The sequence below is a fragment of the Gadus macrocephalus genome, chromosome 3, assembly GCF_031168955.1.
Source record: "Gadus macrocephalus chromosome 3, ASM3116895v1".
Classification (NCBI taxonomy): domain Eukaryota; kingdom Metazoa; phylum Chordata; class Actinopteri; order Gadiformes; family Gadidae; genus Gadus; species Gadus macrocephalus.
Window position 1 is genome coordinate 16,252,522 of NC_082384.1, and position 14,465 is coordinate 16,266,986.

The 14,465-nt window shown below is 46.9% G+C and overlaps 1 protein-coding gene across 1 annotated transcript; it reads right to left on the bottom strand.

The window, feature by feature from the left end:
- Window positions 1–65: 65 nt before the first annotated feature.
- LOC132454338 (hedgehog-interacting protein-like) lies at window positions 66–13,545 on the bottom strand. The gene is made up of 4 exons (XM_060047638.1): window positions 12,772–13,545; window positions 9,049–9,244; window positions 3,482–3,629; window positions 66–2,524 (listed from the first exon to the last, which is right to left on the bottom strand). The coding sequence occupies exons 1-4, from the start codon at window positions 13,054–13,056 to the stop codon at window positions 2,311–2,313; spliced, it is 843 nt and encodes a 280-aa protein (XP_059903621.1). The 5' UTR covers window positions 13,057–13,545; the 3' UTR covers window positions 66–2,310.
- Between the last annotated feature and the right edge of the window lie 920 nt (window positions 13,546–14,465).

Consider the following 14,465-nt stretch of genomic DNA (forward strand, 5'->3'; position numbering starts at 1 on the left):
GTGTGTGTGTGTGTGTGTGTGTGTGTGTGTGTGTGTGTGTGTGTGCGTGGCGCGTGTGTGTGCGAGTGTGTGTGTGTGTGTGTGTGTGTGTGTGCATGCGCGTGCATACGTGTGCATACGAGCGTGCGTGCGTGTGTGTCTGTGTGTGTGTCTGTGTGTGTGTGTGTGTGTGTGTGTGTGTGTGTGTGTGTGTGTGTGTGTGTGTGTGTGTGTGTGTGTGGTGAGAGGCTGGGTGGCTCTATGTGGGGCACCAGCAGAGATAGGATTTCAGGAGCGGGGAGGGAACACCCACAGAGCAGCCGGGAGAGCGGCAGCGCTGCAGCTCAGCATTGTCTCGCAGCAGGGCCGGCTTAATTGGCACCAGGGGATCCAGCGAGGGAGGGAGGGAGGGAGGGAGGGAGGGAGGGAGGGAGGGAGGGAGGGGAGAGGAGAGGAGAGGAGGGGAGGGGAGTGGAGGGAGGATAGGAGGAGGGGGAGGGAGGTGGAAGGGGGGTAGAAAACAGCAGGAGGAACCCCAGAACATTACAATCAAAGCATGTGCATGGGCCTGATGATAAAGCCCTTATCTTCCGTCGCCTCCACCCCACCCCCCCCCCCCCCCACCCCCCCGCCTCCCCCAGGGCCTTGTTTCCTAGTTCTGTATAAAGCCAGCTCCATCCTGTTGATGCAGCCAGTAAACACCTTAGCTAGTCCCTGGTGCCCCTACTTCCCTTCTCTACCACCATCCCCCCCCCCATCCCCCATCCCCCCCACCACGAGAACTCGTGGCCCACTGGCCCAGGGGTCCAGGGCTTTGTCTGCCACTGGAAAAGAGAAGGATTTGAGGGTAGTGGGGTCCCCCCTGTCGGATTTGTCGTAAAAATCATCACACAACATCATCTCGTCCACCACTGGCTGTAGGTCCGTCATGACGATAGCAGTAGCCAGGAGAGCAATCGCGTTGCCAATTGCGCCGCTCTGTTTGACTCGCCGTAAACGCTGCGTTCTTGTCCGTCGGAGTGTAGAGGGATGCGGGAGGCATGCGTGATACATAAACTTCCTGTTCGGGAGCGTGCCCCCCTAAACATCTCATCTGGCCCATCTCTTTACGCAATCTGAACTATCCAAACAAACTGTTGCAGAACATCCAGCACTGCAGATAAACAATGATACGTAGGAGAAATATGTTACTACTTAGCGGCAGAATGGCCCGAGATTTCGATAGTGAAAAGATTGCAGCGAGATGGAATACCTCAGGTAGGATATACATGGTGCAGACTGGTTGTGGTCTACTAGGAATTACATCATCAACAAAATCTGAGTATTTTATCCTTATTTGGAGGATGACATTTTGTGATGATGCTGTGAGAGCTGGAAGTCAGTTCATGTCTACTTTCCGTTGTTGTTCAGTTATAACTCTCTGAGTTCTAAACATCTCTGCTTCTACCCTGCATGTCCATGTTAGCTAGGGTATGGCTAGCTAAACTAAATATTCAATAAATGCTGGTAAGTGTGTGAAAATAAGTACTGAGAAGTACTGTAAATGGTTCTGGAGAGAATGGTGAGTGTAGGGGTTGGTTCTATGAAGGGAGAAATGGTTAGGTGTGTTTTAAGCTTGGTCGCATTACCATTTGTTATTCCAGTCAGCACGTGGAATATCTGAGATGTAACATGTGCACAAACTGTGACTTAAACAGGTATTAATTAACACAATTAGCCATCTCTTGTTGGGTTAGGAAAGCTCAGCAATGAGCTAATAAGGGTCTGGTTAATTAGCAGATATTAGTGTTGAAAATTGATGAATGCGTGCTTATTTGGCATAATTACGTAATTGAATGTTATTACAGCGCAAGCACCACGTTTAAGGTATTTGCATTGGCATGGGAGAGTTTTCCACACGGTCACAGTAAGTAAGTATGTTTGCTAAGGTGGTAGCCCTTCTACCACAGAAAGACTGCCATCAAGCCATCTCTCATCCACTTTGTTGTACTACACTATCTACGTATATGCATGGAACGACTTCCAGGCTCAGACACAGGAGTAAGTGTGTTTCATTTAATTTTATTTCACTTCCTAAATTGCCTCTGGCCAACATTTGATTGTTTTTATTGGAAGTAGGCTGAGGGAAGAGTGTGTGTGTGGATGTGTGTGTAGAAAAGTTTGGGGGGATGTGGGGGGGGGGGGGGGAGGGGGTTTGAGGAGTATCATAAAAATGGTGGATGGGGCGCCTTTTCCGCTTCATTTTTTATCCGACCAATCATGTTGCTTGTGGGGGGGGGGGTTATGCTGTTACCACTGTTACCACAGTTGGACCGTTGGAATCGAGAGGAGCTACACCCCTACCTTGAGGCTGCTTTGCACCAGCTTGTGGATGTCCAGGAAGGGCTCCTTCAGCACCTCGAGATCGGGGGTGAGTATTCGCACCACGCCCTCCCTCTCCAGAACGAAGAGCCGCTGCGAGCCGTCCCCACAATGCACCACGGCCACAGGCTGCCGCAGGCCACTCAGCACCTCCTGGGCACAGTAGCAGTTGTGCTTGTGTTTCCTGGGCGACCAGAGGAGAACAGCCAAACAGAATGAAAAGGGTGAGAGGTTGTATCAGGGATGTTGCTTATCTAGGAGACTTTGAAGCTGGAATGATTAATCGTGTTTTGCAGCATACACAAATGATTTGGTATGATCATGTTGTCCCGAGCAAGAATGTTGTGTTTCATAATATCTGATATTATATATATATATAAATAGTACTATGTATAATATATATTATATCTATATTATAATACATATAATTTAAACTAAGGAATGTGAACTGTTATTTGACCGCAATATCTGCCGTTGTAGTCCTTAAAGTAATTCATTGATCACAAAAGTAATGTATTTGAATGTCCCTGTCTAATTTAGCATTACGACCAGAACTCAGCACATAGTAGTCAAACAGCAATATGTTTCAAATAGTCTTTGACATTTCAAACGTCTTTGGACCAAAACCCTGCCTTGCGTCAAACTGAGCCGCCAATAAAGGTGAACGCAGGGCAAGCTGAGTATCTCTGCAGTCGATCCCATGATGCCTCCGGGAAAGCAGATGAAAGGGAAACCCAGCACAGAGACAAAGGAGTAAAGCCTGCAGCAGGAGCCAGGGCTGCTAGGATAAGCATTTCCATTATGCTGGGCCAAAGCTGGATGAATGTGCTCTGAACAAACTGTGGGGTCACACAGGAGATGCTGCAGCAGAGCATCCTGTCTGGGATGGAGTGGAGCTTTGTCGCGATGACCCGGTGAACTTGGGACTTTTAAACTATGTACTAGGAGTTTAGCCTGGAGAGGGTTCAACGGCTGCGTGAATACAAATTCTATGGTGCACTATTTTCCTTTTGAAAATTGACATTCAATTTAAATATATATCCACCCTTTAATAAATGTGGAGTAGATGTGAACTTTCAGGAACATGACATAATCCCATGCTTTCACACCAAACAGTGGGTTCCATAGGAGGTCTACAAACCTGCTGATCTCCTCTATCTTCTCGTCCCCCAGGTAGTTGGACTCCTGCCCTCGCAGAGGTGGCTTTCGCTGGTAGTCCGGGAAGCAGGCGCCGCCGTCTCTCCGACCGTAATACTGACAAAACTCGTCCACGTCTGCCTGGAACAGCTCTGGATGGAGACGGATAGAGAGAGAGAGAGAGAGAGAGAGAGAGAGAGAGAGAGAGAGAGAGAGAGAGAGAGAGAGAGAGAGAGAGAAGCGGAGAGGTGAGAGGAAGAACGTCTTAGATGGAAAACACGACATACCGACATGACTTCATGCGCTCCGCACACACGTCAAACGCACGCGGCTCGAAGACATGCAGACGTCACTAAACGTTCCCCCCTCAAAGCCGTGTTTACGCTTTGCTAAGCTACTGCAGCCGTGTTTGTGTGTCAGTGTGTCTGTGTGTGTTAATGTGTGTTCTGTCTGCCTGCGTGTATGTGTGTTAATGCCTGCGTGTTAATGTGTGTGTTAATGTGTATGTGTGTGTGTGTGAATATGTCTTCCTACTGTGTGTGTGTGTGTGTGTGTGTGTGTGTGTGTGTGTGTGTGTGTGTGTGTGTGTGTGTGTGTGTGTGTGTGTGTGTGTGTGTGTGTGTTTGTGTGTGTGTGTGTGTGTGTGTGTGTGTGTGTGTGTGTGTGTATTGGTGTGTGTGTGTGTTTTTGTTAGTGTGTGTGTTTTAACATGTGCGCGTGTGTCTGCACATGCACTTTTGGGGTGTGCTTTTGTGTTGGGGGGAAGTGTGGAATTAGAGTAGATGAGCCAAACCAAATTCTGGCTAGACCGGGGGTGAAAGAAAATGAACAAGTGAAAAGAACGGTGGGCCAGGCCAGATGGCTCGGACGTCAGAACGCACTCAGAACAGAACGACGTGCCCTCTCTCTTTCACATCATGTTTTCTCTTGATTTATGAAGTGATGACGGTGCAACAAGCAGATCCTGTTCCCTGTTCAGGCGTTCGAGGGGAGTAAGAAAGAGAAGTGGAAGGGTTGTTTAATTAATTTCTACCGTTCTACAATGTCATGTGTAATGTGTTAATATCGCGTGACTAACATTGCGTATTATTTGTTCCTCCCCCTCTCTCTCTTTTAACGCGGCCGTACGTCATTGTGAACCATGGCAACTGCTGGATGCATGCAGCTGGCATCGGAATGGCGAGGAATCAAAAAAGGCTCAGCTCTGCGATGACAACTTACAGCCGTTCTGTGTGGGATGTGGGCTGGGGGGTGGGGGGGGGGACTAAGTCTTGGTTAGGTAGTGGAAACCAGTGGGGGATAGACCACTGGATGGTGGCAGGTACGGAGACACTTTCTATGACTCGTGTGAAGCAGCATCTGTTCCAAGTGGACTGGCCCACAACTTTATTTGGATCATAGTGTTATGTTAAAGTTGAGCTTTTTATTATTAGGCCTGCCAATGTGCACTTATATGTACGTATATGTTTTGTTAAATTTAGGATGTATTGAAAAAAAATTTGATCACCTATAAAAAAATACATATGAAATATTAAGTAAGAAAGAACCTGCATTCCATCAAGGACTCCAGACCGAAGCACCTTTGCGAACAACATTTATCTCATTATCTTCCTGTCATTCGACCTTCCTATCTCTCGTAGCCTAGCTCGTTGGTCCGGGTGGTCCGTCTCTGTAGGAGCACGCACCGCGCTCCCCAAGTCTTCCCAGAATCACAACATTATCCTCAGAGTTCTACGAAACCGCTCCTTTTTATCTCCATGTGGGCAGACCGCAGAGGGCAACAAAGAGAGAGAGGGGATCTCTCTCGCAGTCAATCAGCGTCCCTCTGCGACCTAAAAACAACCAACGCAATATTGTTTCCCTTAGTGAAACCCTCAGAGGGAGGAGGAGAGCAAATACACCAGTTATAAAAACACAAACAAGACTCACTCACTCTGTTTTCATCCCCCCCCCCCACCCACACACACACACACACACACACTAACATACACACACAGACCAACCACAGCGGCTGACCGCACCAAATACTAGAGGTGATAGGATATCCCCCTTGAACATCTAAACACAACATGCAGATCAAACACACTTCACACGCACGCTCCCCCCCAACAACCCCCCCAACACACACACACACTCGCGGGCACACATAGCACAGATGGTGGTGAACACACAAACATCTCTCCCAGGCAGTACCACCCACCAGCTAATGTGTGTAGTTATCTTAGGCATGCTGGTTAGGGACCCAAGGTACATAGCTAAATGATTAACCGAGGATGGAGGAGACAGGCTGGGCTACAGGGAGCACTGCCGAGGTGGTGATGCAAAGAGAGAGCGAGAGAGAGATAGAGAGAGTACAAATCAGAGTATATATTGGACGCAAAATGGCTCCATGCTTGTTGTCAGTTGTGTAAATGCAATGACTGTTCTGGATTATTATGCCACGGCATTATGTATTTAGAATGCAATACCTGACATCCAACATGATGAGTAAATTAGTAAAAACATTACACTTGAAAATCTTCTATATTTTAAATGTCCACAGTTATGTATTATTGTCATCACGTTATAAAAGTATTTTTACTTGTGTTTTGCCTTTTGTTTCAATAGTCCATTGTAAAGATGGGCCATATAGTTGAGTTGTAGGCTAGGACTAAAGGGAGAGATAGAGAGAGAGAGAGAGAGAGAGAGAGAGAGAGAGAGAGAGAGAGAGAGAGAGAGAGAGAGAGAGAGAGAGAGAGAGAGAGAGAGAGAGAGAGAGAGAGAGAGACAGACAGACAGACAGACAGACAGACAGACAGACAGACAGACAGACAGACAGACAGACAGACAGACAGACAGACAGACAGACAGACAGACAGACAGACAGACAGACAGACAGACAGACAGACAGACAGACAGACAGACAGACAGACAGACAGACAGACGAATTTGCTTTTAGTTTTAATAGTCCATAAGGTAAAGATGGCCATATAGTTGAGGTTTAAGTTAGGAGAACTTGAATGTTTTTCATGATAAAGGGTTAGTGAGAGAGAGAGGAAGATAAAAAGAGGGAGAGAGAAGGAGAAAGAAAATAGAGAGAGAGAGAGAGAGAGAGAGAGAGAGAGAGAGAGAGAGACAGAGAGGGAGAGGGAGACAGTGAGAGACAAGGAGATAGAAAGAGTGGGGGAGAGAGAGATAAAGACAATGTGGATAAGAGGGTGAAGGAGAAAGAAAGGGAGAGAGGATGAGAGAGAGAAAAAAAAAAAAAGAGAGAGGGACAGAGAGGGAGAGAGCGAGAGAGAGAGAGAAGGAGAACGGTCCACACATCCCTGGCTCCCTGGTGCTAACGTTATGCTTCCATCTGGTTATCTTCCAAGGCAGCCTGGGTGGCCCACCCAAAGTACTTGACATCTTGATGCACTTGAGCAGTTTTACATACACACAACCTTTGTAGAAAAATAAATGTGTCATTCGTCACCACATATGCTGCGCCGGAGTGATGGAAGACTGTAGCAAAACGAGCGAGGAGAACTTCTTCTGGGATTCTTCTGCTAAGCCCCTCGGTTTAACTCTCCCAGTGCGTTTGACTGCCGGCTCCCGGGGATTTAGTGCAACTTTAGACATCGCTCATTTCTCTCTCCCTCTTTCTTTCCCTCCAGGGGAAGGGAATTCCTCTTCCACCGGCTCTCAGTGCGAAACCAAAGAGGTGCGCACACGATCCAGCCAACAGCCAACCGCATGACAGAGCTGTTACATTGGGAGAGATGGGCCTGCTGACTCGGGCGGAATGTGCTCGTTTGATATTTGACTGGAGGGGGCAAGCGGCCGCTTGGGTGGGGAGGGGGGTGGTTCCAGACTCACTGTGTTTGAAACTGTTCCGCTGTTTTGCAAACCTCAGCTGATCTTATCAGGGAGAAATGTTTGATGAGGTTTGGAATGCGCCCCTCTAGCCACCGCAGCTACCTGCGTTTCTTGAAGCGCGCCGCTTCAAAGGACGTACTTCCTGGAGAGACGGCGGGGGGGGGGGCAACGACCGGGTGGCGGGAATAGCGTGGCGTCAGGTATACACAGTAAAAGATGTCAGAGAGTCGCTCCGTCTGCGGTGGACGCGCGGTCTTCAAGGAGTGTGCGTCTGCGATCGGCGGCGTGGCAGCACCGTGATGTAATTCTGCCCTTGATTCATTTACCCCATAGATTTGCTCACACCTCGGGAAAACAAACACATGACACGTTGAGTTGGCCAAAAGCTTCAGTCAATGTAAGCCGGGGTTGGAGCTCCGCTGGTGGCCCTGGGACAGGTGAGGTGGAGTGGTCCAAAAGTCATGTCTAGACGGCAGCTTATTTGCTTTGACATCCTCCGAATGTCAAACTTCCTGGGCCCGGGCAATAACTGAGGAGTGTTTTTTAACAGTTTAACAGTTCATAAATTAGCCTTATATGTAACATAATACAATGGAACAAATAAAAGTATATTCATTTGGAAAGAAAACAAGATGAACAAAGATCGGAAGTGAGCGATTCTAACCGTTTGTCACCAAATGATGCAGCCGATGCAGTCTGTCTACGATTGGTCGAATTGTTGTTCTTTCAGTCAAACGGATAACATGAAGGTAATTTCAAACCGTGTTTTACTACATTTGTACTACGCAGAGGTAGAGGTTAATTATATCGTTTTTTTCTGTTCTTCTTTAGTACCATTTGTGGTACGCCAAACCCACCGCAGCATTCTTCGGCATGCATGACAAGTGTTTACGATTTACCAGAGGATTTCGCACACCTCCGCTAAAAAGCCACCTGGTATAATCCTTGCGGTTTTTCAAATCTGGGAAAAAAAACTGGAGCAACTGCTACTTACGACGTTACACACTTCCACTAGACCTCACAGTGAGTCGCATGTATGTGAAAAATGTCATAATAAGTTGAAACGGAAAGGAGAACAGAAGTTTTTCCACCCCGCAATGCCACAAGTACGGCTAGACTAAACGGTGTCTTAAAGGGGAGGATGTCGTAAACAGCACAACACGTAGCGCTCTGCTAATTGCTCTTCACCCACTGAGTGCAGACTAATTGGGGAACGTGAGAATGTGGTCAGATACTCTGGGCCCCTATGCACTGTATCGACGATTGGCCGTTTAGAAAATAAAAAACGTTTTAGAAATAGAAGGGAAGGGGTCAAGATCTGGAGAAATCCTTATATGAGAAATGTGCAAAATGAGTGAATTCCTTATATAAAGAATTGTTGAAGGATGAAAACACAAAAGATCTGAATCTATGAAAAAACAGGACCCAAATACTTTCTCATCGAAAAAAGAGAGAAGGTTGCTATAACGTAGGTGTCTGTGTTTATGTATGTATGTGTGTACGTGTGTGTGTTTGTTTGTGTGAGTGTCCGGCGTGCGTGCAGATGTTTGTGTGTGCGTGCGTGCATGTGTGCGTACGCAGGTGTGTGCGTACCCAGGTGTGTACACATGGGTGTGTGTGTGTGTACGTGCGTCCCCCTGAAAGTCACACCTCTTGCCTGCCTTCCGGCAGCAGTCTATAACGACCTATAACCCGTTAACACCAGCGTCACCGACCCCCTCGTCACCTCACCTGGTATGTGTCCCCTGCAGGTGTAGTAGAACTCCCGGCAGAAGTCCTGGCAGAGGCGCGGCAGGTCGGGCTCCCTGTGCGGTGCCTTGGCCTCCGCGTCGGGCGAATGGAACAGCGCCTGGGCGTTGGGCGAGCAGCGGGCACACTTGATCTCCTCCAGCAGGCGCCCGCACTCTGTGTTGTTGGTGGAGAAGATCTGGAGCGCACATGTGGGGAGGAAGAGGAGGAGGAGGAGGAGGGGGAAGAAGAGGAGGAAAAGGGGATCAGTGGAGGATTATTCAGGAGGCTTGTTGTTGCACCCCGCAAACACTGACGCACTGCGTTGATAATGTACCGGTTGTTAAATAAGTGGTTATATTAAGACGGCAAACATTGTCCGATTTCGTTAACAAATAGCTTCATTTTTGTTATGGTTTTGGGCTGGGTTTAGGACTATTTTTGTTGAGTATTAATAGTTATTATATAGGATTAGGGTTAGGTTATAAACCTTTGCGACAGTGAAGGTTCTTGGAATTGTAGTTCAGGTCAAAAATATATCCGCACACACACACGCAAGCACACACACACGTCACGTATCCACAGACACATACACACACACACACACACATACACCCTCCAACACCAGGACTCACACACGTGCACACACAAATAAACATCTTGATTACCAAATTGTCAAAGCTCAAAAGTCTGAGTACCACACACTCGTCCACAGTGCGGCTCATTCATCCACTTGTTTACCAAACCTCACCAAACTCAACATTAAATTACAACATTTCCCCGACCAACACGTTGGAGGGACATGACATGGATATCGTCAAAATAAAGAGTGCCAACCACTCATCGGAGCTCCACTCGACAAACGCAAAAACAAAGATTATTCCTGAAGAGAGAAATTAGTAGGGATTATTTACCTAACAAATTAGCTTGCCACATGAGCAGTGTAATCTACTTGTTCCACATTGTGATGAGGGTGGTTGTAGAAGTAGTGGTGGGGGTGGGGGTGGGGGTGGTGGTGGAGGTGGTGGTGGTGGTGGTGGAGGAGGTGGAGGAGGTGGAGGAGGTGGAGGTGGCGGTTCACGTGCAGCCACACAAGCAGGCTGGTAGTGTTTTGCTCTGTGTGAGGTCCATGTGTAAACACCATTTGAGAGATAGACAGGCACATCATTCCTTCTCTGGTATCAACAAATAAGCAGTCTGTCGAAGTCAATTAGTGACAGACCCCGAGCCTAGCATATGGGTGCCTTACGCATTCTCTCTCTCACCCTCTCCCTCTCTCTCCATTATTTTTTTTAAACTAAAAGCAATGGTGGAAAAGAAGCGATGACTCTTCCTCTTATTATACACGCATACACACACACACACACACACACACACACACACACACACACACACACACACACACACACACATACACAAACATACACACCCTGTGTTCCATCACTGTTGCTCGCAACACTGGAAACACATCTGGGATGGATCCATGACGTATAGCATCATGCAAACAACAGTGCAGTATGTTGATATATGATGACATACAAACAAGCAAGAGAGTGAAAAAGCAGAAGCATCGGTAAATACAATTCTAATCCGTTGAACCGCATCTTCAGGGTCTATTGTCTACGACGGATAACCGGTACAAAACCTGTTAGCTTGGTGTAGCCATTTCCAATTTAGGAAAACACAACTCTTTCCTCTGGGATTTCGGTCAGGAAGATTCAAGATTGGAGAGTATTTCAGTCCAAAAAAGACTAGTCGACAGACTGAAAGCCCATGGAGCAAATATATCGGGAGTGAAGTGATCAGGGTTCCTCTGCTCTCTCTCTCTGCTGCCTGAATTGAGGACACTCAGGTTCATAGGTTTGCCTGTCCTCCTGCTCTCTAAATTGCCCATTGATTCTGTGTGCCATGAGCTGGCACCGGCTCCAGGGGTAGTAGCATTCGTGTGCTTTCAGCCATGCCCTGTGCCCATATGTTGCCATGGGCCGCGCTCCAATGTTGCCATCATTCAAATGGGAACAAGTGGACCTTTTGTTGCTTGTTCCTTCCCCTGAATTTCAGCAAATTGTCCCTGAAAGACGGGGAGCGAGAGACTATAAGCGAGGGTGCTCATCAATGGTAGCGTTGGTGGGTGTGTGTGCTTAATAATAGAAAGCAGGTCAGGCGACCAGCAATATTCTGGCAACAGAAACGTAACCTTGCCGTGAGGTAACACCACCGCTATTGTACTTTATACTTTTGAGGGATTTTGGGGATATTTGATCATACATGTTGCAGTTCTTTTGTGAATTAGTGCGATAAACCAGCTGTTTCGGTATGACCCATCTGAAAAAGACCCATCTAAATCCATCTAAATTATGTTGTTGTTTTTTTTAATTGCCGGATCAACCAAATCCATTACGATCCATCCATAGTTCACAACGTTAGAAAAAAAGATCCTTGCCTTTAAATTCAAATATTGGAATTGGAAATAATCTCAGAGAGAGAGAGAGAGAGAGAGAGAGAGAGAGAGAGAGAGAGAGAGAGAGAGAGAGAGAGAGAGAGAGAGAGAGAGAGAGAGCACCAGCAGTCAGTAGAAGGCTGTAGTCTGGGGGACTTTAACAACCCCTGTCCTTTGGGAGTAGGTGTAAGTTAGTTGGCAGGGAGGGGTGGAGGGTGGGAGGAATATAGTGATGGGCACATACACCCTCTCAAAAGCATTAACACTTGGACAGGGCCGATGACTGGGGGGTGGGGGGAGTGATGTTATCCAGCTTCTCCCATTAGCGAAACCAACAAACACAATGCTGTTGTTGTTATTCTTTTGCTATAAGCAAAAAGGACTCCCTGTGTGGCCAGTGTAGTGGGGAGGAGGAGAAGTTGACTCGGCTCCATTCAGTTTTTGCCTCTGATTTGCATGACTTGAGCAAATTAAATGATGCAATATGGCTTTTTGTCGCAACACAAAGTGCGATACCACCCAGCCAGTGAATGAAGAGTTGTTTACATGAGAATAGTCCGCGAGTCTACCAAAAGATCCATGGCAAACTTACGAGTCGTCGCACAATGCTACTAGCTTTTGACTATTTGTTGTTAAAGGGATAAACTGGTAAATTACCGGAATATTTGGAATAATTCTGGAATAATAATAATTATTATTATGCATTCAGTTTAAAACGGTCAGAGCCTGGCGTCGTGAAAAAGTAAAGGCGTTTAAATCAAAAATAGTGCACAATTAAAACAGACAAATCAATGAACTCCATAATGCGCAGAATTCTGTAATTGACGAGCGTCGGATTGCGCTCGGGAACGTAATAAATCTGAGACCGATAACCATGGTAACAGTGGAACGCGGTGGACACCCTGAGCATTCCAAAATAAAAGCACGCAGTCACCCGCTGCCTGAGAGACATCAGAACAACACAAAACAACAACATTTCACCAACACAGCCTCAAAAAACCCTGACATTATATTTTACATATTCTCCTCAGACTCGATGAGAAAAACACCCGGTAAAGGTTATAGCGAGACCGGTCGAGTCTCTCTGGGAGGCACGGTGATAGCTAGCTTTATTTTCTAACCATCCCCCTTTTTCTCCAATAAAGGGAAATTCAGCTGTCGACACCGAGGCAGAACGACAATAAAAGGCTGTAAACGCGTTTCCCCGAGGCGTTTGGCAGCTAAGGTCCCACGTTCTCTCTCCCCCCCAAGTAGGCAAGAATGCGACAGCGTGCTGGTGAACATACCCGTGCGTCGCGCCGATGCAGGATCTGATAGGCGGCTCGTCTCGTGGGGCAGCAGGACACGCGAGGATAGAGCCGGGAACAAACTTCCCCACTGCTGCTGCTGCCGCTGCCGCCGCTGTCCACTGACAGCTTTCTATCCCGTTTCTTCAGTCGTTTTGGCATGCTCCCATCGTAACATCGTCGTCTCCGTGGGCTTATTTCACCCCTTTCGCCGAATTTAGCATCTCCACATTCCCACACGTTGACCGCGATTGCCAAAACGAGCATGAATTGCAAGTGCTTCATAGTAGTTGTGGAAATAAGTAGAATTGCAAGAATAAGTTTGGGAAAAAAAGTTCGAAGGAGTAAAAGTGCCTCTCAGGAAACACTGTCGTGGAGTTGCTCCTGTTTTTGTTTATCGTAGAAGACTACACGTTGAACCGCATTCAGCAATAACAAACAACATGCAATACAACTGTGTGTAAGGTTGATATTGACTGAGCAATTTAATTAAGTTATGCGTTTTGGAGATATTCCATCAGACTGGAGTTTCTAAATAAATTAAAGTAGACTACTACGTTCTGGATATTTGATAAAAGTACGAAATAAAAAAAGAACTACAAAATGTCCTTAGTGAACCAATAAAAAAAAGGGTAGAAATCGTTGTTGTTCCTTTAGATATTAATTCCGTTTCAGCACAGGCTTGTGCGCAGGGTCAGAAAATTAGGAATAAAGTTATCTCTCACTTAGTCCTGAGAGCGCTCACATGTTTTCCCGTGCTCTTTCCTCCTTCTTTTTAACCAGCGCGCGAGAAGAGGAGCGAGCATGGTGACGTATTGTTTGCTGGAGCGCGCATGGGCAGGTCGCGCACACATTGAGGGAATGCCTACCTGTCAGAATCTTGCAAATAAACAGGTTGACTCAGACGCTACGAGCAGGACGGAAGACAGCCCCAGGGCGTATATATTTCGTAACCGATGCAATCCACAGCATGATCTGATACCGGCTTTGTTATATGTTTTCCAGCATGAATTTATTTTGAATCGAAGCAAGGTTTGATATATTTGATTATACATTTTCACGCACTCATACACAAACAAACACACACACATACACAGACACACGCACGCACACAGAATCACACATGCACGCACGCACGCACGTATGCAGACACACAAACAGTATTTAAATTCAGTCTTTTCCTAATATGATTAAACAAGGAAAATGTGGAACAACTTGAACTACATATCCTAATTTTCAAAATAAAAGCCCACAATTGCAATCCAATGGAGAATGTCCGACCATGGCGATTAACAAAGAGAAGCCAGGTCTGGCTCAGGATACATGAGAGGGTCTGACATCAGTTACATTAGCTGCACCTGTTCTCACTTGGGGGTCTGTGGTCCCAAGCTCGGCTTATCGCGGAATCTGGACCGCAATCCAGGAGGGCCTGGTTTGATTGTGGGCAATTATGGAAATGACTGTGTGTGTGTGTGTGTGTGTGTGTGTGTGTGTGTGTGTGTGTGTGTGTGTGTGTGTGTGTGTGTGTGTGTGTGTGTGTGTGTGTGTGTGTGTGTGTGTGTGTGTGTGTGTATTTGTGTCTGTCTGTCTGTGTGTGTGCGGGTGTGTGTGTGTGTGTGTGTGTATGTGCCTGCGTGCGTGAGGGTGTGCATTTTTGTAGGTGTGTGCATGCGTATATGCGTGCCCACGTGCGC